The 25,374-nt window shown below is 42.1% G+C and overlaps 1 protein-coding gene across 1 annotated transcript; it reads left to right on the plus strand.

The window, feature by feature from the left end:
* The first annotated feature begins 1,991 nt into the window (after nt 1–1,991).
* Nucleotides 1,992–22,071, plus strand: LOC121865827. The gene is made up of 5 exons (XM_042365382.1): nt 1,992–2,110; nt 3,719–3,844; nt 20,279–20,437; nt 21,676–21,853; nt 22,019–22,071. Exons 2-5 carry the CDS (start codon nt 3,809–3,811, stop codon nt 22,069–22,071), a joined length of 426 nt encoding a protein of 141 aa, XP_042221316.1. The 5' UTR covers nt 1,992–2,110; nt 3,719–3,808.
* Nucleotides 22,072–25,374: the final 3,303 nt, after the last annotated feature.

The raw sequence follows: 25,374 nt of genomic DNA on the forward strand, positions 1-25,374 counted from the left end.
CTTCCTCACTTCCCCTTCTCTCATCCTCCCTCCCTTCCTCACTCCCTCCTCTCTCTCACCCTCTCTCCCTTCCTCACCCCCTCTCACCCACCCTCCCTTTCTCACCCCCCTCTCTCACCCTGCCTCCCTTCCTCACCCCTTCTCTCATCCTCCCTCCTTCCTCACTCCCTCACTCCCTCTCCTCCTTCCTCACCCCCCTCCACCCTCCCCTCCCTCCTTCCTCCCCTTCCTCACCCTGCCTCCTTCCCCACCCTCCCTCCCTTCCTCTCCTTCTCCCTCCCTCCTTCTCCTCCCCTCATCCTCCTCCCTTCCTCCCCCCCTCCCTCCCTCCTCCCCCTCCTCCTCCTTCACTACCCCTCCCCCCCTCCCCCTCCTCCCCACCCCTCTCTCACCCTCCCTCCCTTCCTCCTCCCCTTCTCTCACCCCTCCCACTCCCTCTCACCCTCCCCCCTTCCTCCTCCCCCCTTCTCACCTCCCCCTTCCTCCCCCTATCTCTCACCCTCCTCCCTTCCTCCCCCTTCTCACCCTCCCTCCTTCCTCCCCATCTCTCCCTCCCTCCTTCCTCCTCCCCTATCTCACCCTCCTCCCTTCCCTATCTCACCCTCCCCCCTTCCTCACCCTCCTCCTTCCTCCCCCTATCTCTCACCCTCCCCCTTCTCACTCCCCTTTCTCCCCTCTCCCCTTCCTCCTCCCCCTTCCTCTTCTCTCCCCTCCCTCCCTCACCCTATCTCACCCTCCCTCTTCCTTCCCCTCACCCTCCCTCCTCATCTCTTCTTCCTCACTCCCCTTCATCCCTCCCCTCCTTTCTCACCCTCCCCTACTCCCCTTCTCACCCTCCCTCCCCTCCTCCCCTCATCTCCCCCTTCCTCTCACCCTCCTCTCCTCTCCCTCCCTCCTCTCTCCCCCTCCCCTACTCTCCTCCCTCCCCATATCTCTCCTTCCCTCCCCCTCCTCTCTCACCCCTCCCACTCCCCATCCTCTCCTCACCTCCTCCCTTCCTCCCCTTTCCTCCCTCCCTCCTTCCTCACCTCCTCCTCCTTCCTCCTCCTCCCCTCTCCTCACCCTCCTCCTTCCTCACTCCCCTATCTCACCCTCCCTCCCTTCCTCTCATCCACCCTCCCTCCTTCCTCTCCCCCTCTCACCCTCCCTCCTTCCTCACCCCCCATCTCTCACCCTCCTCCTTCCTCCTCCTATTTCACCCTCCCTCCTTCCTTACTCCCCTATCTCTCATCTTCCCTCCTTCCTCACCCCCTATCTCTCACCTTCCCTCCTTCCTCACCCCCATCTCTCACCCTCCCCTTCCCTCCCACCTCTCACCCTCCCTCCCTCCCCCCCTCCCCTCATCTCACCCTCCCTCCTTCCTCCTCCTATCTCTCACCTTCCCTCTTTCCCACCCCTATCTCTCACCCTCCCTCCTTCCTTCTCCCCTATCTCTCACCCTCCCTCCTTCCTCCCTCCCTCCCTTCCTCACCCCTATCTCTCACCCTCCCTCACCCTCCTCCCATCCTCTCCCCATATCTCTCACCTCCTCCTTTCCTCACTCCCCCTCACCCTCCCTCCCACCTCCTTCCCTATCTCACCCACTCCCCATCTCACCCTCCCTCCTTCCTTACTCCCCCTCACCCTCCTCCCCTTTCCTCCCCTCCCCCCTCTCCCCTCTTCCCCTATCTCACCCTCCCTCCCTTCCTCCTCCTCCTCCCCACTATCTCACCCTCCCTCCTTCCTTACTCCCCATATCTCTCACCCTCCTCCTTCCTCACTTCCCCTATCTCAACCTCCCTCCTTCCTCCTCCCTATCTCACCCTCCCTCCCTTCCTTACTCCCCATATCTCTCCCTCCTTCCTCACTTCCCCTATCTCACCCTCCTCCCTTCCTCCTCCCCTATCTCAACCTCCTTCCTTCCTTACTCCCCATATCTCTCACCCTCCCTCCTTTCCCTCCCCCTCTCTCTCACCCCCCTCCTTACCCCCCGTCTCTCCCCTCACTCTCTTCACCAGCCATATCGTTCGAGGTGTACTTTGAAAAGATAAGAACAAAGTATGGAGGCTACGGAAGGTTCTATCCTCTACCCTTCAACTTGGCGACCAACAAGTGGTACCATTATTGCCAAGTGAGTATACCAGTCCATGATCTAACTTGTTTATACTATAATCTACCTGTTTACAGTCTATATTCTACTTGATTACAGTCTATGATCTAACGTGTTTACACCATAATCTACTTGTCTACAGTCTATTTGTTTAAAGTCTACTTGTTTACAGTCTATATTCTACTTTTTACAGTTTATTATCTACTTGAATACACCATAATCTACTTGTTTACATTCAATAATCTACTTGGTTACAATCTATAATCTCTTTGTTTACAGCCAATAATCTACTTGTTTACAGTCTATAATCTACTTGTTTACAGTCAATAATCTACTTGTTTACAGTAAATAATCTACTTGTTTACAGTCAATAATCTACTTGTTTACAGTCAATAATCTACTTGTTTACAGTCAATAATCTACTTGTTTACAGTCAATAATCTACTTGTTTACAGTCAATAATCTACTTGTTTACAGTAAATAATCTACTTGTTTACAGTCAATAATCTACTTGTTTACAGTCAATAATCTACTTGTTTACAGTAAATAATCTACTTGTTTACAGTAAATAATCTACTTGTTTACAGTCAATAATATACTTGTTTACAGTCAATAATCTACTTGTTTACAGTAAATAATCGACTTGTTTACATTCCACATTCTACTTGTTTACAGTCAATAATCAACTTGTTTACAGTCAATAATCTACTTGTTTACAGTAAATAATCTACTTGTTTACAGTCAATAATCTACTTGTTTACATTCTATATTCTACTTGTTTACAGTCAATAATCAACTTGTTTACAGTCAATAATCTACTTGTTTACAGTAAATAATCTACTTGTTTAAATTCCACATTCTACTTGTTTACAGTCAATAATCAACTTGTTTACAGTATATAATCTACTTTTTTACAGTAAATAATCTACGTGTTTACAGTCTATATTCTACTTGTTTACAGTCAATAATCAACTTGTTTACAGTCTATAATCTACTTGTTTACAGTCAATAATCAACTTGTTTACAGTAAATATTCTACTTGTTTACATTCTATATTCTACTTGTTTACAGTCAATAATCTACTAGTTCACAGTCTGTAATTTATTTGTTTACAGTAATAATCTACTTGTTTACAGTCAATAATCTACTTGTTTACAGTCAATAATCTATTTGTTTACAGTCTATAATATATTTGTTTACAGTCAATAATCTACTTGTTTACAGTCAATAATCTACTTGTTTACAGTCAATAATATATTTGTTTACAGTCTATAATCTACTTGTTTACAGTTAATAATCTACGTGTTTATAGTCAATAATATATTTGTTTACAGTTTATTATCTACTTGTTTACAGTCAATAATCTACTTGTTTACAGTCAATAATCTACTTGTTTACAGTCAATAATATATTTATTTACAGTCTATAATCTACTTGTTTACAGTTAATAATCTACTTGTTTACAGTCAACAATTTACCCTGTATTCCCTTTCAATATTACCCTCTACCTTCCCAGGTGAGAGAGACAGGCAGAAACTTAGAAACTGTGCTAATTATCTATCTCTCTACCTCAAGTGAAAGTAACATATGGGGAGACTTTTTACTAATTATATCTCTCTCCCTCCCCAGGTGAGAGACTCAACGGGTAGTGAAGGAAGAGTCTATCTTGACGGAGAACTCCTAATTCAAGAGAAGGTTGAGTTTTCTCAGGATAATGCTATGAGAGACGTCATGCTTGGCCAAGACGAGTTCTTGGTGAGAGACAGTAGTTTAATGTCTCGTTTGGGCTGAGAGACGGTAGTTTAATGTCTCGTTTGGGCTGAGAGTAGCTTAATGTCTCGTTTAGGCTGAGAGACATTAGTTTAATGTCTCGTTTGGGCTAAGGGACAATAGTTTAATATCTTGTTTGGGCTGAGAGATAGTGGTTTAATGTCTCGTTTAGGCTGAGAAAGAGTGGTTTAATGTCACGTTTAGGCTGAGAATAGATGGTTTAATATCTCGTTTCACCTGAGACACAGTAGTTTAATGTATCGCTTGGTGAAAAAACGCACCAAGGCCTGCAAAGAGTTGGTAAACTCTTTTAGTCCTTTGATAAACGAATTGGACGTTAGCATAGTCAGGGACAAGGCTAACAAGGAAGGTACTAAAACCCTAATTGTTGGCGATTCCCAGGTACGGTACCTGGATAGATCTTTTTGTGGTAAAAATAAAAATAGGATGAGGGTTTGTTTGCCAGGAGCTAGGGTGGGAGATATAGTTGACAGGATGGACAATATCTTGTCAGGTAATGGGAACAAACCCATAATCTGCCTCAGTTCAAGACAGCTATAGAATATATTAGGATGAAGGGGGGTATCCCTATCATATGTGCTGTCCTGCCTAGAAGGAGAATTGGCAATGAATGGTTGTCAAGGGCAGTTGGTGTCAACGGCCGTCTTATCAGTTATTGCAAGTCAATATCAATCCCATTCGTTGACAACTGGAACAACTTTTACGGCAGAAGGGACCTTTATGCTAGGGATGGGGTTCACATGTCTAGGGCTGGGGTGGCACCCTGGCTGGCTCTGTCTAGAGCAGTGGTTCTTAACCTTTTTTGAGTCACGGACCCCTTTGAGAATCTGGTGAAAGCTATGGACCCCTTCCCTAGAATAATGCACATAAACACATAAACACAACTTTGCATGCAATGAATATACTTTATTTTATTGAAAATTCATTGCCTCATACAGTGTATGACATACACAACGTATGAATAAAGTAAAAAATCTTAACAAAGAATTATGTTTCACACTTTTGTATGCAAAAATTAATGGCCACTCCATACAAAAATGAAATACAATCATCTTGTGCAAATTAAACAAAACAACATTTTAATTCTGCTCAAAAGTTCATTTCAATGAGAAGGTTGTTGTTGTTTGGCTTGAATAAGAAGAAGAAACGGTGGAGTGGTCTTTGACAAGGTAACACGCATGTCATCTTTGACATCCAATCGATTTCGACTTTTCGTTTTGACAGAAACAAGTGTTGAAAACCCTGACTCACAAAGGTATGCAGTAGGAAACGGAATCAGAGCACCCATAGCTCGCTTTACCAGACAAGGGTAGGCTTGTGTCAACGCACACCAGAATTTTCCAAGGCTCTTCGAGTTGAATTCATTTCGTAACATTTCCTTTGTCTTCAGGTCAATGAGGACATCTTTGGCAAGGTCTTCATCACTGATACAGTCTATGTCGGCAAGGAAAGGATTACGAATCCATGTTTCAACTTTAAGGTCACCTGAGCAGAAGTAACCTTGAAAGAGTTCTGCAGAGTATCCAGATGTCTGCAGAATTCTGCCTGCAGAGAAATTGACAGGGCCTTGTCACTCTCGATTCCATCCTGCAGAAGCACTTCCTCTAACATTGGAAAGTTTGCATAGTTGTCTGCCTCCAACCTCCTCTTCCACAGTGGCAGCTTGGCCAGAAAAGCTTGCAGTCTTTCAGCAGCATTCATAATGGTGACTCCAGGGCTTTCAATCGCAAGATTCCCCATCATTCATATGGCCAAAAATATCCGTCAAGTAGGCCAAGCCATGAATGAACTCCTCACTGTCAATTTGTTCTGAGAGTGGGCTTTCTTTTTCTCTCAAAAAAGTGAAACTTCTGCTCGAAGTTCAATCAAGCGCTTCAAGATTTGTCCTCTGGAAAGCCAGCGAACTTCTGTGTGGTAGAGAAGAACTTCATATTCTGCTCCCATTTCTTGACAAAACCTCTTGAAAACGCGATGGTTCACAGCCCTGGCTCTGATGAAGCTGACGACTTTATCGCCAGTAGACAAGACTTCTTTCAGAATTGCTGGCAGAGTCTTTGACACCAATGCATGCCGATGTAGAAAACAATGGGTCACGATGACCTGACTAGCTTCTTTCTTCACCAAAGCAGCAAAACTAAATGTGTTGCCAAGCATGGCAGGTGCTCCGTCTGTGCACAGAGTACCAAGATTTTTCTTCCAGTCGAAGTTTTGCTTGGCAAAGAAACTATTCACCATTTCTAAGATGTCGACGGCCTTTGTAGTTTCCAAAAGGGGCTCACAAAATAGGAATTCTTCTTTGATGGCATCAGCATGCATATAACAGACGAAAACCAGGAGCTGGCTGCACTGAGAGACGTCAGTAGTTTCATCCAGTTGCATGCTGAATGGAAATGGCGTAGCTTCCAATTCTTCCATTACTTGCTTCAAAATATTAGAAGAAATGTCAACTGCTGCAATTTTCTTCCTCTGCTCCAAGCCACAAACCAGCTCGATCATTTCCAGGGTACATGGCTTTACCAAGGTCTCTCCAATCGTATGTGGCTTCTTTTGCTTGGCAATGCGATAAGCAACCTTGTTGGATGCTTCAAGACAAGGCTTTTGTGTTGGGGCAAATCCAAGTTTTGGTAAAGTTCCAGCTATCTCAAATCGAGCCTTCTTTGCACGAAATAGATCAACACTGTCCGATGCATTTTCAGGATGGACAGACGTGAGGTGCTCCTTCAGCTTTGTTGGCTTCATGCTTCCATTGGCAAGAACCTTGCCACACAGGAAACACTGCGGCTTTTGTGTTCCATCACGTTCAGCGATGAAAGTAAAACCAAAGGATAAGTAAGCTTCGTTGTACTTCCTTTTCTTTGACATTTCCAAATTGAGCTAGGCCTGCAAAAAAAAAATTATGAAATTTATATGGAAAGCAGTAACTAATGAACGCAAATTAATAAGCACGACAGATCGACCGACAGAAAGACAGATCGACAGATAGAAAGGCAGACAGACAGACCGACTGACGGACAAACCTTCACAGACAGATAGAGAGACAGACAGATAACCCTATTTTCAGTAGCACTATTACGGATTTTTCAAGGTTCCCCTCAGAAAATATATGAATGATACTGACTGATGACTTCGTGTTTTCCTACTCTACTGACGCAAAAGACCCTAACTTTATCCATTCTCTCTTTTTTATGCATCCCTACTCTAACTACGTGCACCAAGTCCCTAACTTTGACCAATAAATAATAACAGACTTGTCGTAAATAATGGATAAAACAAATAAATACAGCGCACCAACCGTTCTTGGTTTTCACAACACTCGCACGCGCCTTTCTCCCTATACACCCACATACGCACAAACACATATTCACACACTGTACACCCATCACTCTTCAGCCACACTCTGAAATTGTGGTCAGAAGGCGGTCGGGGGTCTCCAACCTCGGCTGGTACAGCTGTAGTAAGAATAACTAAGGCCCTCTTTCACTACCTTCACCAAAAACATAACCATAGGTAATTGAATATATTTAGGAAAAAGTATGTATTTGAAGATAATATGGCCCTCAGTTAAGCCTTACTAGCATATGAGAAGATTCCCAAGCCGTGATAAACAGTGAAAAATGAGAAATAAGTGTGTTACCTGACCGTGTACAGTAGCATCCCATGCCACCCTACAGATTTACTGGTTTTCTTTTCAGTAACCAAAAATACGTACATAACATCTGGAATATATTGACAAAAATAGAAAAACATAATATAAAAATATAGTGAATATAAATGTTAAATTTTTATCTGACCTTCACGGACCCCCTGAAGCCCATCCATGGACCCCAGGTTAAGAACCCCTGGTCTAGAGGGCAGTTCAAAAGATGTCGAAGTCTTTAAACTGCTAGGGGAACATGGGAGCACGGGGGGTGGGGGAGACTGTAGTGGGAGCGGGTAAACAAAGTGAAAGGTTACAGGGAAACAGTGCTAGGAATGATGACACAACTAAATTAGGCAGGGAGTCAAAACCTAAACGCGTCAAAGAGAGGACTCAGAACACGGCTCACTTAAATGTCTACTATGCAAACAGTAGAAGTATGAGAAACAAAATGGATGAAATCAGGGAGTTGGTATGAACCGAAAAAATCTATACAATAGCATTCGCCGAAACATGGATAAACTTAGACTCACGTGAGTTACCTGTCGAAACCAAATTGCAGGTTACAAATTTTTCCATACCGATAGGCAGATTAGGAAAGGAGGCAGAGTAGCAATCTATGTCATGGATAATTTGAAGTGTGAAATAAATTAGGAAATAAAAAGTGAGCAGAATACAGAAACAATTTGGATAGAATTAACCGATGGTAGGGACAAAATAAACACAGGAGTAATATATAGACCCCCTAATCTTGATAGAGTTAATGAGCGACTTATTTGGAATGAAATGTGCAATGGCTTCCACACATAGTAAAGTCTGTATAGTAGGCGACTTTAACTTCAGCCAAATAGATTGGATCAACCTTACAGGTAACTCATAATCAGAGGATTTTCTTGAGACAATCCAGGCCTCTTTCCTAAGTCAACAAACAACCGAACCCACCCTGGGTAATAATATACTAGATTTAGTTCTGTCAAACAGAGAAAACCTCATTAGTAATGTCGAGGAAGAGAACGAACTTGCTAACAGCGATCTCAAAAAAATAAGATTCCAATTAGAATTTGAGGGTAGTAGCAAGGAAAATTCCATTAAAGTCCCAGATTTCAGAAGGGCAAAGTTTGATAGTTTGAAGAGGCGGTTGAGAAAAGGGGTATCACACTTGGGGGTGAATTATATGACCTCACACAATGTACCCACAGAGGGCGACCTCACCTTACCTGGAGACCTGACAACGATAACCTCACAAAATATGACGGTTGAGGATGACTTAATCGCGAGGTGTGAGGTTGGCGAGTTCCACAACAATTTAAATAATGAGTTACTTAATGCACAAAAGCAGAACATACCATACATAAAACTCAGGTCAAACAACAATGATTCTAAATGTATAAACAATTATTTAAAGAATATTATTAGACAAAGGAAGGCTATAGGTAGGAGAATAAATCGTGGTAAAGTTTACCTCCGAGATTATTATAAGGTATTGGCCAGTAGGGTTAAGACTGAGAAAAGCAAAGCGAAGAGGAATAAAAAACTGAAGGTAGCAAGAGGGGCGAAGTCAAACCCCAAGGGAGTCTTTGAAATGTATCAAACTGAAACACGAGAAAAGATTGGACCAATACAGTCAGATACCGGCGAGCTAACTGATAACGACGGAGATATGAGCAATACTCTGAATAAATATTTTTCAACAGTTTTCACCACCGAAAATTTAAACATGATACCCGAGGCACCGACTATATACAGAGATAGTGAAGAAATAGATTAAGCGAGAGAATAGTGACTAGTAACGACGTTAGTAAGCAAATAGACAAGCTAAAACCTAATAATTCACCAGGTCCCGATGAGATATTTGCCAGAGTATTAAAGGAATGTAAAGAAGAGCTTAGTATGCCCTTAGCAAAGTTGTTTAGCATATCCTTAAAACGGATCTAGTATCAGAATCCCGGAGGATAGCTAATGTAATACCGATTTTCAAGAAGGGAGATAGATCACTATCCTCGAACTACCGTCCAATCAGTTTAACATCAATTATGGGCACATTACTGGAAGCAATAATTTCAAACTCTATTCGAAATCACCTGGTGAAGCACAAGTTGATCAATGATTCTCAACTTGGCTTCACAAGCGGGCGTTCATGTCTAACTAATCTATTAACATTCTTTTCAACTGTTTTCGAATCAGTGGACGAGGGGCACGACTATGATGTGATATATCTTGACTTTAGCAAAGCCTTTGACAGAGTCCCCACGAATGACTAATAAGAAAAGTGGATGCTTAAGGCATTGAATGATATATTCTAAAATGGATTAAGGCTTGGTTACTGAACAAGAAACAGCGGGTGAGCATTAACGGCACTAAATCCGATTGGAGCAACGTCACTAGTGGAGTACCCGAAGTACTTGGACCATTATTATTTATTATATACATAAGCGACATAGATATCGGCGTAGACAGCAACATAAGTAAGTTTGCTGATGACACTAAAATAGGGCTTGTAATTAGATCTGACGAGGACTTCGCAAAACTACAGGATGACCTAAAAAAAAATTTCGAATGGTCTGAAAAATGGCAGATGAAATTCAATGTAGACAAATGTAAAGTATGCAGTCTAGGAGATGTATACAGAGTAACCAGATACCAGATGAACAACGATGTTATAGAGAAATCCGACTGCAAGAAAGATTTACGAGTAATGATAACTAGGAATCTTAAGCCAAGTAAACAATGTGTGTTTGCTCGAAACAAAGCTAATGAAGTACTGGGTTCATACAAAGGAGTGTTAGTTACGAGACTAGCGAGGTTATCCTAAAACTATATATTGCGCTTGTGAGACCTCACCTGGATTATGCAGTTCAATTCTGGTCACCGTATTACAGAATGGATATAGAATCCTTAGAAAGAATTCAGAGGAGAATGACAAGACTAATCCTGGGCATTAGGAACCTTGAGTACAGAGACAGGTTAAAGCATCTTAATTTGCACTCCCTTGAGAGATGTAGAGTGAGGGGCGCCATGATAGAGGTGTATAAATGGAAGTCAGGGCCAAACAAATGGGACATTACAGAGGTACCCAAACTATCCAACCAGGAGCAAACTCGTAACAATGGTTTTAAATTAAACAAATTTAGATTTAGGCGCGAAATAGGTAAACATTGGTTTGGAAATAGAGGAGTGGACAAGTGGAATAAGTTACCAAACATTATCATTAACTCGAATAGGCTGGATAGCTTCAAACATAGATTGGATGATTATATGACAATTGGGGTTGGGTGTCATGGGACTGCCTAGTTTGGTCCAATAGGCCAGCTACAGTTTCCTCCATTCTTATGTTTTTATGTTCTTATGGGAGACAGTAGTTTAATGTCTCGCTTGAGCTGAGAGACACTAGTTTAATGTATCGTTTGGGCTGAGAGACAGTAGTTTAATGTCTCGTTTGGGCTAAGAGGCAGTAGTTTAATGTCTCGTTTGGGCCGAGGGACAGTAGTTTGTAATGAGGGTAAAGTAAGAAGTACAAGTAAAGTAAGAATTATTAGTTGTATGATTGTAGAGTGAGGAACGTTTGTAGCGTGTCCGATTAGTTGTTTATCTCGGACACAAACATGAAATGGATACACTTCCCACCATAAGTAACTCACCCTATGGATCGCTCTGACAATGACTCACGTGTGATTTGACGGAGGCCCAGCGGCTGGGGAATGTCTGCAGGTGCTGTTAAAGAGAGTGGTCCCGGCGGGTGCTAGACTCTGTCTCCTGTGGGAGACTCTGCTAGCTGGGGACTCTGTGCTGGGGAAGGAAGTCTCCCTCCCGACCTCGACTAGTGACGAGCGTGCTCCGTCTTCCTCCGAGTTCTGTCTCTCCCTCTCTGTCCCACAGAAGGAGATGTCTGTCCCTTATATTGCTGGTGTCAGGCCGGTAGATGTCATCATTAATTAACACTAATCTGGGTGTGTCAAGACAGCTGTGTTTGAACAGGTGCGGGCTGGAGTGTAGTTTCTTGAATGAACAAGGTCATGACGCCGGATTGACTAATCATGCGGCGGTGAGACTCTGTTTCATTGCTGGGTCAGACCTTAATCTCACTTTAATTACGAAGGATGGGTTAACTTACGTGGGTGTACACCTGCGCATCTGGTTCTGCTATATGTATTGTTCTTCTCTGGGCTGTAAGCTATGGTCTGATAAACAATCATTACAAGTTTAATGTCTCGTTCGAGCTGAGAGACACTAGTTTAATGTCTTGTTTGCGTGGCCGGACAGTTCAATGTTTCGTTTGAGCTGAGAAACACTAGTTTATAGTCTCGTTTGGTCTGAGAGACATTAGTTTAATGTCTCGTTTGGGTTAAGAGACAGTGGTTTAATGTTTCGTTTGAGCTGAAAGACAGTAGTTTAATGTATTGTTTGAGCTGATAGATAGTGGTTTAATGTCTCGTTTAATGTATCGTTTGGGTTGTGAGACTGGTTTAATGTCTCGTTTGAAGTGAGAGACTCTAGTTTAATGAACCGATTGGGTTGAGAGACAGTGGTTTAATGTCTCGTTTAGGCTAAGAGACAGTAATATACTGTAATATCTCTCTTGATATCGTGATTTAAATTGTCTCGGTGTTTTAAAGTCTCTCTAGATTAACTCGTTTATAGAAGACCTCTTAGCCTTCATGAAAATTAGGATATATATGTTCAAATTTAACTAAGCGCACGTGTGTGTGTGTGTACGTGTCCTGCTCCCTCCCCCCCACGCCCCCCCCGCACACACACACACACATATATATATATATATATATATATATATATATATATATATATATATATATATTATGTAACCGGTCGGAATTTGCTGGACTTTAATTTCTCACTTGACTTGGGGTTTATTAAAATTTAATAGATGGTAAAGGCAGTGGAAGCGCCCCTTTGAGAAAAATCCCGAACCAGCACAAGAACACTTAAATCTACTACACAAAATGAACTGTCCGTGACCCGTGGAAGGATAGCGTCTGTGACTGGGATGAATGAGACACACTGTAAAATTTAGACACTTATATTCCCTCCAACACTACAAACACAATCAAATAATGGTACACCAATATGCGCACCTCTTAACTTAAACTTAAAACACTACTCTGGGGAATAAAAGTTATAAATGACATAGAGATTATTAGAACACAGGCAACAATAAATTTGAAGTATTAAGAAATGTTGCTTGCACATATGAACAGGCCTTAAGGCTTTCACAAAATAATATCAGTCACTTAGGAAATGGTACTAAAAAATAAGAAATTAAATACTCCACAATGAATAGGCCTTAAGGGTCTTCAACAAAATAATATCAGTCACTGAGGAATGGTAATAAAAGATAAGAAATTAAATACTCTACAATGAATAGGCCTTAAGGGCTTTCAGCAAGATAATATCAGTCACTGAGGAAATGGTAATAAAATTTAAGAAATTAAATACTCTACAATGAATAGGCCTTAAGGGCACTCAACAAGATAATATCAGTCACTGAGGAAATGGTAATAAAATTTAAGAAATTAAATACTCTACAATGAATAGGCCTTAAGGGCACTCAACAAAATTATAGCACCCCAACAGATGCACACTTCCTAACCTAACTTAACCACTACTCTGGGGAACAAGGTTATACCTGAGATCAGAATTATGAAGAACAATCAGATGCATTAAAAGAATCAATCACAGTATCACTCTGGTTCCACTTAATGGCACAAACATTCAAAACAATATTATCAAAATTATTTAAGAAATATTAACTACACACGTCAAGATAATATCAGTCTGAGGAGTGGTGTTAACTACACCCGTAATAATGAAGATAAAATGTTCCTCTAGGTATCTCCTAGAGTCCTAGACTCACGGTCTCAGTGTGTGACCATTAATATACTCAGATAGCCTCAGTGTACTCCCAGTGCGTCCATGGGCAGGAAGAGAGTGAGCCAATCAGACCTTGTGCAGTTGAGAGAAACTTTAGCTTCCCGTTAGCAAGAGGGTTTCACTAGCTGACCGAGGACACGTGGTGTTGTGCACCGGAGTGGTAAGAACTGATCACCCACTGCCGATGCTGGTCCCGTGTCGTTTTAGTTGTCGGGAGCACTCGTTCACTCAAGAGATCCTTTGCTACCCCGCTAAACAGTGACAGGCCTACTCTGATCGGTCCAATGGCGACAATCGCCACCCTCAATCATCAACGGCAGTCAATCTCTCGCAGTCAACTCCGGTCAACTCCAATCAACTCCGGTCAACTCCAATCAACTCCGGTCAACTCCAATCAAGTGGGTTCTGACGGAAACCCTGAAATGAACTCACTGTTAGCTCTAGTTTACTTTATCACTGCCCTATCTAACCCTGTCTGAGATCGAATGAGACTTACTTGTTATACTGCAATAGCGCAGCACAGGTGACTAGGCCACGTGACTATTTCTGATGGACGCGCGGAACGTCTTGTCTGTGTGAATGCTCTCCGGGACTGGGCCTAGCCAGCGTCGCGTCTCCCCAAGGCGCTAGCTTGGGCCTACGTGATATATTTTCCGCCTAACTAATAACTCCTTGGGACACCCGTAACATTATTCAGACTGCTAAACGATCTATAATAATTTCAAATTCAATAATAGTCCCTTAACTTCATGAATCGCATCATTATTAATTCGGTAAATTACATTTAATATCATATAGGCCTAGTTCCGCAATCTCTCGCTACGAGCAGGCAGCGCTCCCTCCCCTCAGATGACCTTGAACGCTCAGTATCACTCATGGCGGGGCATTTGAAATTACTCTGAAATTTCTGAATATTACAATCGACCCCCCTAAAAAAAGACAGCACTGTCCTCATGTGCTGAGAAAACATGCATACGACCCCCCTAAAATTTTGTTCTAAGGACTGCACCTCACCCCTTTTGCTAAATGCAGCATTCCCGTCTTCTCTTCTCTCCTTTTCTCTCCCGCTAACACTCGACCCCCCTAAAAAAAGACAGCACTGCCCTCATGTGCTGAGAGAACAACTTAGAACCCACCTTCAACTCTGTACTATTCCACTCGCAGCTAGCAACTCCATTTCTTCCTAGCCCAACTCAATCCAACCAGAACATCACGCTCCCCTTTTGCCTGGCCCTTAACTAGAGAACCAATGTCAAAATTAATACCAGCCCAAAACAAACATGCTCTCCTTTGGCCTGGCCCTTGAACTAAGAGGAACCAGTGTCAAAAAAAATACACAGTCCAAAACAAGCATGCTCTCCTTTTGCCTGGCCCTTGAGCTAAGAGGAACCAGTGTCAAAACAATACTCAGTCCACGTCTCCGAACCTCATGCCGGCAGACCAACCCTCTGAAAATGTACCAGTCCATCTTAGTGAGGCCCTGGACATTACAACCGTACTCTCAATCCCGCTCATGACAGCAACTCAATCCCGCTCATGACAGCAACCACTACTCAACGCACATCTCTGACCTAACCATCTCTCCAATCCCCTCTGCCCTACTCACAACTCCTCCAACTCACCCCCTACAACCTGCCTTTTCTCATTACCATGCACCCTAAACTGTAATCGGTCGGCTTCGTCTTGTCTCTCAGCTGGAGGGCTCGATCAACCTCTCTGAACTACTTACGTACCCCTATATTTCCCACTTGGACCTCACACTTCCTTGACTGCTGGACGTGTGCCTGACATTCACCCCTTGTTTCCTCCCTGAACCGTTGAATGTGTGCCTGAGACTCCCACTTGAACCTGTTTACCTGTGCTTGATAATCCCTCTTTAGGTCTCCGAACTCCTCTCTCAGCTGTACCAAGGTCCCGCGGCCGTCTCTCTTCCTCCTCACACACATCTCTACTGTCAAGCCTAACCAACTCAGTCCGGGCACAAGGATGAGCATCAGTGCGAGTTCAATCCCTACCATTACTAACCAACACATGATAGCGTTCATTATCCCAACCACAGTACTATCAGTCACGACATTAAAAACCACGCTCTGCTACCATTTGTAACCGGTCGGAATTTGCTGGACTTTAATTTCTCACTTGACTTGGGGTTTATTAAAATTTAATAGATGGTAAAGGCAGTGGAAGCGCCCCTTTGAGAAAAATCCCGAACCAGCACAAGAACACTTAAATCTACTACACAAAATGAATTGTCCGTGACCCGTGGAAGGATAGCGTCTGTGACTGGGATGAATGAGACACACTGTAAAATTTAGACACTTATATTCCCTCCAACACTACAAACACAATCAAATAATGGTACACCAATATGCGCACCTCTTAACTTAAACTTAAAACACTACTCTGGGGAATAAAAGTTATAAATGACATAGAGATTATTAGAACACAGGCAACAATAAATTTGAAGTATTAAGAAATGTTGCTTGCACATATGAACAGGCCTTAAGGCTTTCACAAAATAATATCAGTCACTTAGGAAATGGTACTAAAAAATAAGAAATTAAATACTCCACAATGAATAGGCCTTAAGGGTCTTCAACAAAATAATATCAGTCACTGAGGAATGGTAATAAAAGATAAGAAATTAAATACTCTACAATGAATAGGCCTTAAGGGCTTTCAGCAAGATAATATCAGTCACTGAGGAAATGGTAATAAAATTTAAGAAATTAAATACTCTACAATGAATAGGCCTTAAGGGTACTCAACAAGATAATATCAGTCACTGAGGAAATGGTAATAAAATTTAAGAAATTAAATACTCTACAATGAATAGGCCTTAGGGGCACTCAACAAAATTATAGCACCCCAACAGATGCACACTTCCTAACCTGACTTAACCACTACTCTGGGGAACAAGGTTATACCTGAGATCAGAATTATGAAGAACAATCAGATGCATTAAAAGAATCAATCACAGTATCACTCTGGTTCCACTTAATGGCACAAACATTCAAAACAATATTATCAAAATTATTTAAGAAATATTAACTACACACGTCAAGATAATATCAGTCTGAGGAGTGGTGTTAACTACACCCGTAATAATGAAGATAAAATGTTCCTCTAGGTATCTCCTAGAGTCCTAGACTCACGGTCTCAGTGTGTGACCATTAATATACTCAGATAGCCTCAGTGTACTCCCAGTGCGTCCATGGGCAGGAAGAGAGTGAGCCAATCAGACCTTGTGCAGTTGAGAGAAACTTTAGCTTCCCGTTAGCAAGAGGGTTTCACTAGCTGACCGAGGACACGTGGTGTTGTGCACCGGAGTGGTAAGAACTGATCACCCACTGCCGATGCTGGTCCCGTGTCGTTTTAGTTGTCGGGAGCACTCGTTCACTCAAGAGATCCTTTGCTACCCCGCTAAACAGTGACAGGCCTACACTGATCGGTCCAATGGCGACAATCGCCACCCTCAATCATCAACGGCAGTCAATCTCTCGCAGTCAACTCCGGTCAACTCCAATCAACTCCGGTCAACTCCAATCAACTCCAATCAAGTGGGTTCTGACGGAAACCCTGAAATGAACTCACTGTTAGCTCTAGTTTACTTTATCACTGCCCTATCTAACCCTGTCTGAGATCGAATGAGACTTACTTGTTATACTGCAATAGCGCAGCACAGGTGACTAGGCCACGTGACTATTTCTGATGGACGCGCGGAACGTCTTGTCTGTGTGAATGCTCTCCGGGACTGGGCCTAGCCAGCGTCGCGTCTCCCCAAGGCGCTAGCTTGGGCCTACGTGATATATTTTCCGCCTAACTAATAACTCCTTGGGACACCCGTAACATTATTCAGACTGCTAAACGATCTATAATAATTTCAAATTCAATAATAGTCCCTTAACTTCATGAATCGCATCATTATTAATTCGGTAAATCACATTTAATATCATATAGGCCTAGTTCCGCAATCTCTCGCTACGAGCAGGCAGCGCTCCCTCCCCTCAGATGACCTTGAACGCTCAGTATCACTCATGGCGGGGCATTTGAAATTACTCTGAAATTTCTGAATATTACATATATATATATATATATATATATATATATATATATATATATATATATATATATATATATATATATATATATATATATATATATATATATATATATATATATATATATATATATATATATATATATATATATATATAACAAAGAAGAATGTCTGTGTGTTTGTGTGTGTGTGTCCGCACGAGAATCTCGGAAACTACTCTACCGATTTGTAGTGATGATGGATGGTGTTATATGTAGTGATGTTGGATTATGTTATATGTAGTGATGATGGATGATGATGTTATATGTAGTGATGATGGATGTTTTTATATGTAGTGATGATGGATGGTGTTATATGTAGTGATGATGGATGGTGTTATATGTAGTGATGATGAATGATGTTATATGTAGTGATGATGGATGATGTTATATGTAGTGATGATGGATGGTGTTATATGTAGTGATGATGGATGGTGTTATATGTAGTGATGATGGATGGTGTTGTATGTAGTGATGATGAATGATGTTATATGTAGTGATGATGGATGGTGTTATATGTAGTGATGATTAGACAATCTATCTATATAAAACAAAGAAGTCTGTCTGTTTGTCTGTGTGTCCGCACGAGAATCTCGGAAACTACTTTACCGATCTGTAGTGATGATGAATGGTGTTATATGTAGTGATGATGGATGGTGTTATATGTAGTGATGATGGATGATGTTATATGTAGTGATGATGGGTGGTGTTTTATGTAGTGATGATTACACAATAAAATAATAACAGTTTAATGCTAAAAAAATATACTTTGCTGTACCGTTGTAGTGAAACACATGGTGGAACTTACATACACCGTTAATGAACTATTGATGGAAGAAGAAGTTGTGGGGACTGAACAGTGAGACAATGTGGAGCCTCCTGGAGGGTGGCGTTCTACCGTTGCCGACTGGATGAGCCGCCCGGAGGGCAGCGATTCTGCTAGTGTATATATATATATATATATATATATATATATATATATATATATATATATATATATATATATATATATATATATATATATATATATATATATATATATATATTTCATTAGCCCAATAAAGCACGCGAACTTCTACATACAATCAACACCTCAACCCGTCAGGATTTGAACCCACGGCCCACGAGCCCATGACTGTGACCGGGGAACGCTACCTCTGGGCCACCAGGATACTAAAAGCAGTCCTAGACTTTGTTATATTTCACACAGTCGGTCTAACTCGAAAGTATTGACACTTTCTCGTGTGGTGCTCCTCCAAGCGTTACGGTGTGGAGTGATCGTATCCCAGGTAAGGGGGTCGATTTGGCACTTTTTTAGGTTTGTCTTAAGACTACCCTTATACATTTTCGGTTGCCCGCCAGCGTTACGTTTACTCTTCCTTACGTGACTGTAAAGTAGTTGTTTTGCCAGTCTACTGTTGTTCATATGGGAAACATGACCAGTCCAGCATAGGTGTTCATGGATAATGGTAACCTCGATGCCCCTTCAGTTGGTGTCAGCGAGAGTACTGGCATTTGTTCTCTTGTCTTCCCAGCGAATTCGGAGGAATAATAGAACCTAGACTACGTTGGTGATAGTTTTCAAGTGCCTTGAGGTGTTTTCTGTATGTGACCCACGTCTCGTTGCCATATACTGTAGAAAGGTGGGGAAGACCACTGCTCGATATACATGTAACTTTGTAGATAGTTTCAGCTCCATATAGCTCAAGACACGGGTACGGAGTCTGCCAAAAACTTAAGATGCATAGCTGATCCGATGTTGAATCTCTTCATCGATGTCCACAGTGGTGGACAGGTGGGAGCCGAGATACTGAAAGTGGGTAACATTAGAGAGGGTATTACCGTTGAGCTGGGTGAATAATCGTGGTGTGGGTGAACCAGGGCTGGCTGAAAGAGAATCTGAGTCTTACGTACATTCACCTCGAGGCCGAAGTGTGCATACGCATCTGCCTAGGTGTTCAGGATCTTCTGTAGATCACGTTCAGTGTGAACGACGAGGGTGAGATTGTCTGCACACTGACGTTCAGTAATGGAAATTGCCGGCACCTTTGTTCCTGCCCAGAGTCGTCTTATGGTGAAAAGTCCATTCATCCAGTATTGGTTGTCCACCCCGCCGGCTAAATTGACACTGGCACAAGTAAGGAAGGCAGCCAAGAAAAAAAAATAAAAGAGAGTTGAAGCCAGTACACATGCTTGTTCTACCCCCGTTTGGATGGGGAAGAACTCATACTGGGTGCCATTGTACAGGACACTGCCGTTCATGCTATCGTGGAGTTGCCTCACAATGGCGATGAATTTTGGTGGGCAATCAAAATGGCTGAGGGTCCACCAGAGGCCTTCCCTGTTGACCGAGTCGAAATCCTTGGTTAGGTCGATGAAAACCATGTACAGGTCATGAAGCTGTTCTCTGCACTTTTCCTGTATTTGACGGGCAGCAAAGATCGTGTCAGTGGTGCCACGTGATGGTCGAAGGCCACATTGAGATTCTGGGAAGATTCAGGCGATAATCTTGGTAGCTACAGCCATCAGCGAGGTCCCGCGGTAGTTGCCACAGTCTGACCGGTGTCCTTTGTTCCCATATATATTGATGATGGAGGCATCTTTAAGAGCTTGGGGGATTTCCTCCTTTTCCCATATATTCTCCTGGAGAGAGTGGAGACGGGTGGTAAGCAGAGGTCCTCCTGCTTTATACACACACACACACACACACACACACACACACACACACACACACACCGCAACTACATCTCTAACACCTCTGAACTCTCTTAACCCAGATGCCATACTCACTAAGCGGAAGGTTAAGTCAGGTCAACTTGTGGAGCCGTGTCATGACCCAAGAGGAAATTCTGGACATGGCTAATTGCAAGGTCAATCCCGAGGGTGACGTCATCAGCTGGTCTGGTCGATGGGTGACGCACAACTTGGAAAGAAAGGTAATCTATGTGGCTTATTAAGGTACACTATGTGTCTTGTTGAGCTACACCATGTGTCTCATTGATCTACACTATGTGGCTTATTGAGTTACATTAAGTGCATTATTGAATTACACGATGTGACTGATTGAGTTACACTATGTGCCTTATTGAGCTACACTATATGGCTTATTAAGTTACACTATGTGGCTTATTGAGCTACAATATGTGGCTTATTGAGTTGCACTATGTAGCTTATTAAGTTACACTACAGTATGTGGCTTATTGAGCTACACTATGTGGTTTATTAAGTTACACTATGTGGCTCATTGAGTTACCATATGGCTTAATGAGATATACTATGTGGTTTATTAAATTACACTGTTTGGCTTATTGAATTACACTATGTGCCTTATTGAGCTACACTATATGGCTTATTAAGTTACACTATGTGGCTTATTGAGCTACAATATGTGGCTTATTGAGTTACACTATGTAGCTTATTAAGTTACACTACAGTATGTGGCTTATTGAGCTACACTATGTGGTTTATTAAGTTACACTATGTGGCTCATTGAGTTACCATATGGCTTAATGAGATATACTATGTGGTTTATTAAATTACACTGTTTGGCTTATTGAGTTATACTATGTGCCTTATTGAGCTACACTATGTAGCTTATTAAGTTTCACTATGTGGCTATTGAGTTACAATATGTGGCTTATTGAGTTACACTATGTGGCTTATTAAGTTACACTATGAGGCTTATTGAGTTGCAGTATTTGGTTTATTAAGTTACACTATGTGGCTTATTGAAATATACTAAGTGGCTTATTCAGATGTACACTAACCTAACCTAAGCTTCCATATCCTACCCTACCCTATCGAAACCAAAAATACCCTACCGTACCCTACCCTATCCAAACCAAATATACCCTGCTCTGCCCTATCCAAACCAAGTATACCCTACCCTACCCTACCCTACCCTACCCTACCTATAACTGTACCCTAACGAAAACCAAATCTAACCTACCCAAATCAAATCTAACCTAATCTAACCTAACCTACCCAAAGCAAATACAGCCTAATCTAACCTAACCTACCTTATCTTAACCCATTTTACCCTAATATAACCTAACCTAACCAAACATAACCTAACACTAACAACACCGATCAAATATTATAACAACAACTGTAATACATCACAACAACAACAACGTCATATATCAACAATAAGATGACTCTGATTCCATTACAGGAAGTGGCACTAAAAGACCTTTGCAGATCAATATCCCGAGGCCGCTCGACCGTACCTTTACCAACGCTCAGATACCACCACGCTGTCCAACTGTGTAAAGGTCTCAAGGGTTTCATTACTACACCTACCAATCGTCAGGATCTGTTGGATGAGCTGGTGCCCTTTGAGAATATGGGAGGTGAGTGTTGCTAAATTACTTTGACGTAAGTTTATTTCACCTAATGATTAAGCACCCTAAAGAAGACAAAATCCTCAGGGCCGGATGAAATTTTCCCTAGCGTTTTGAAAGAGTGTAAGGAACAGATTAGCGGATTCCTCGTAAATTTATTTACAAAATCATTAGGCACGGGAGCTGTGCCAAAGCATTTGGCAGAGAACCGCATTCGAGGCTTCTGAGAAAATTTAAGGCTCATGGTATCGAGGGGAAAGTTTTAAATTGGGTCAGCGTAGATGGTTTTAAATCTGAGTGGGGCTGTGTAACTAGTGGGGTTCCCCAGAGGTTAGTACTGGGCCCACTCTTGTTCATAATCTACATAAACGATCTAGATACTGGGATCAGCAGTGACATAAGCAAGTTTGCGGATGACACCAAAATAGGGCGGCAGATTAAGTCAGTGCAGGATGCAAATGCACTACAGGAAGATTTAAATAAACAGCAGTAATGGTAAGAAAAATGGCAAATTAAATTCAACACCAGCGAGTGCAGCGTACTTAATATTGGAAGAACAAATATTGTCAACGTATACAGCCTTAACAACATCGAACTAGAGAAGTTGACTTGTGAAAGAGACCTAGGCGGACCTTCGGCCTAGAAAGCAGTGTGTTAATATTCGAAATAAGGCAAACAGAGTATTAGATTTTATATCTAGAAGTGTAAGTAATAAGAGTGCGGATGTCGTATTAAGAACACAAGAACATAAGAAAATAAGGAGTCTGCAATAGGCCGGTTGGCCTGTGCATGGCAACTCCTGTCGAGAGTTACTACTCTCTATCATCCATGAATCTATCTAGCCTCCTTTTATAACTTTCCAGCGTTCCAGCACTTACTACAAAGTTGCTAAGCTTTTTCCACTCGTCCATCACCTTATTTGTGAACCAGTTCCTTCCTATCTCCCTCCTAAACCTAAACATATCCAACTTAAATCCGTTGCTACGAGTCCTATCCTGCTCGGATATTATAAGAACTTTATCTATATCTCCTCTGTTGATTCCTTTCACCCACTTAAATACTTCTTTCATATCTCCCCGCACTCTTCGTCTTTCTAGGGTATGCAAGATTAGTTTCTTTAATCTATCTTGATATGGAAGGTTTCTAAGTCCCGGAATAAGCTTCGTCATTCTTAGCTGCACCGACTCCAGTGAATTGATATCCATTCTATAATAAGGGCACCAGAACTGAACAGCATAATCGAGGTGCGACCTGGCTAGTGCAAGATACAGTTGCAATAAGACCTCTGCACTCTTATTACTTACACTTCTAGATATAAAACCTAATACTCTGATTGCCTTATTTAGAACATTAACGCACTGTTTTCTAGGCCATAAGTCTGGGCTTACAAGTACCTCTAAGTCTCTTTCCGAACCCTGGGGTCGCGACCCCAAATGGGGTCGCCAAGCGTTTTTCTTGGAGTCGCGAAGCAGTTCTGCCACTTCATGGAAAATTCCCACAAATCTATAGGAGAAGTAGGCCTACGTGGAAGGTGTTGAATGAAATTTGATGGATTTCGATAAGTGGGATTTCGTGGGAAAAATTAACTAAGGTGCCCGGGAATTTTCGTTCTTAGAAGTGAAAACACCGTCGCCAAGCCCTACGCCGTCCTACGGCCCTACTTGTATCATACAGGTTCATTCCCGAATCTGAGATGTTGCCAGCATATATTTATATGTTACTACTAAAAACAAGTATTTGCTGGATTCTCAGGTACATAAAATACTCATTGGTTGAATGATTTGGTGATATTGTTAAATACTGCTGATAAGGTGGCGAATTTTTACTTGCGTATTATTTCATAAATATAATGCAGTAACCGCCAACCCCCCCCCAACCCCAACCCTGAATCACACGTGTTTCTCCTCAGCCAGTCAACCACTCGAACTGTGGTCGAATGGGAAAGTAACTTGTTCATCTTCTGATGGTAAGTTAATGTATTTTTACCCGTATATTGAATTGGGAATGTGCTCTATAGGTACACTCAGTGTTTCCTTCTTTAAATGAATATGAAAAAGAAGTGTAGCGTTGTGGGGTTTCGTGATGTTGGTTCGCACTCAGGATGGGTTGGAGAAAGGAAACTCACAATGCACTCTCTGTATATATATTGTATTAGATGTACAATGCAGCTTGGTGCTGGGAAGTTGCAGCGTGGTTAGCAGCGTGGTTACAAGCGTGGAGTAGAGAGCTGGTTGGTGAGGAGCTTGCTCAGAGGAGGTGTTGCGTGCTGCGTGGCTGTAGGTAGAAGGACGTTCCGATCCGATGTGATGGAGAGAAGAGAGCCTATTGGCTCAGGAAGATAGAAGACGGTGTAGGAGGAAGGTAAAGGTTGGGAAGTGGGAAATAAAGAGGGAGATTGATAGCACGTGGGCTGTCCACCTTGCGAGGACGAGGTTAAATCTGCCATGTCAGCAGTTCATGTCCACTACAGCAAGGGAAGGGAAGCCAAGCTAATCTAAGCTAAGGTAGATTGTGGTGTTTGGGAGGGGGGGCCCTCCGTGTCCTTTAAGTATTCTTCGTTTTTATTTCGTGTATATTGGTTCTGGTTCTGTGGTGTCAAATGTTATGCTCTTTGGCCACCAGTTGTGTGTTCTGGTATTGTCTTCTTGCATTAGTTGTTGGAATATGGGGTCTTCGAGTTCTTGTAGTCTTTCCCATATTGCTAATGCTTGATTATGTGTTCTGATGTTGATTGTGGTTAGGTTATGTTCTGTGTGTAGCTTTCTGGAATTTTTTGTATATGGTGGTGTGAGTTTTGCTGCTCTTCTGAGGGCTATGTTTTGGATTGCTTGTATTTTGAGTTTATTTGATTTTGATATAGTTTTAAGTGGAATTGGGGGATATTCCAAGTGTGGTCTGACTAGTGCTTTGTAAAGGTGTAGTTGTATATTGGTGTTTAATTTTCGGAATCTTCTGAGTTTAGTTAATTGGACCCTGGCTTTTGCAATTCTTTCTGTGATGTGTGGTAGTATGCCGTTCCTTGTGATTTTGAGGCCGAGGATTTTCCCAATTTCTGCGTATGGAATGTTTTGATTGTTGACTATGATTGGGTATGGTCTAGTTTTAGCTATGTGAATTATCTTCAGTTTTTGTATGTTAGTTTTAATTTTCCATTTCCTTTCGTAATTGTTTATGGTTTCTATTTTTCGGCTAGTTCTGATTGCCATCATTTGTTTTGATTTCCCTGGGTATTGTATAATTTGTGTTACGTCGTCTGCGTATGCAATGTACTCTGAGTTTCTTGGTTTAGGCATGTCCGCTGTATATATGGTGTATAGTGTTGGTGATATGTTGCTGCCTTGGGGTACTCCACTGTAGAGGGTGAAGTTTTGACCTGTGTAGTTGTCGATGGTGAGTTTGCCTTGTCTGTTGTCAAGGAAATTGCAAAGGAGAGCCGTGAAGTTGGGTGGCATGTTGAGTTGAATGATCTTGTATTTGAGCCCTTCATGCCATACTTTGTCGAAGGCTTTGCTGACATCTCTGAGAACTAT

Source organism: Homarus americanus, unplaced genomic scaffold (genome assembly GCF_018991925.1).
Source record: "Homarus americanus isolate GMGI-L3 unplaced genomic scaffold, GMGI_Hamer_2.0 scaffold3649, whole genome shotgun sequence".
Taxonomy (NCBI): Eukaryota; Metazoa; Arthropoda; class Malacostraca; order Decapoda; family Nephropidae; genus Homarus; species Homarus americanus.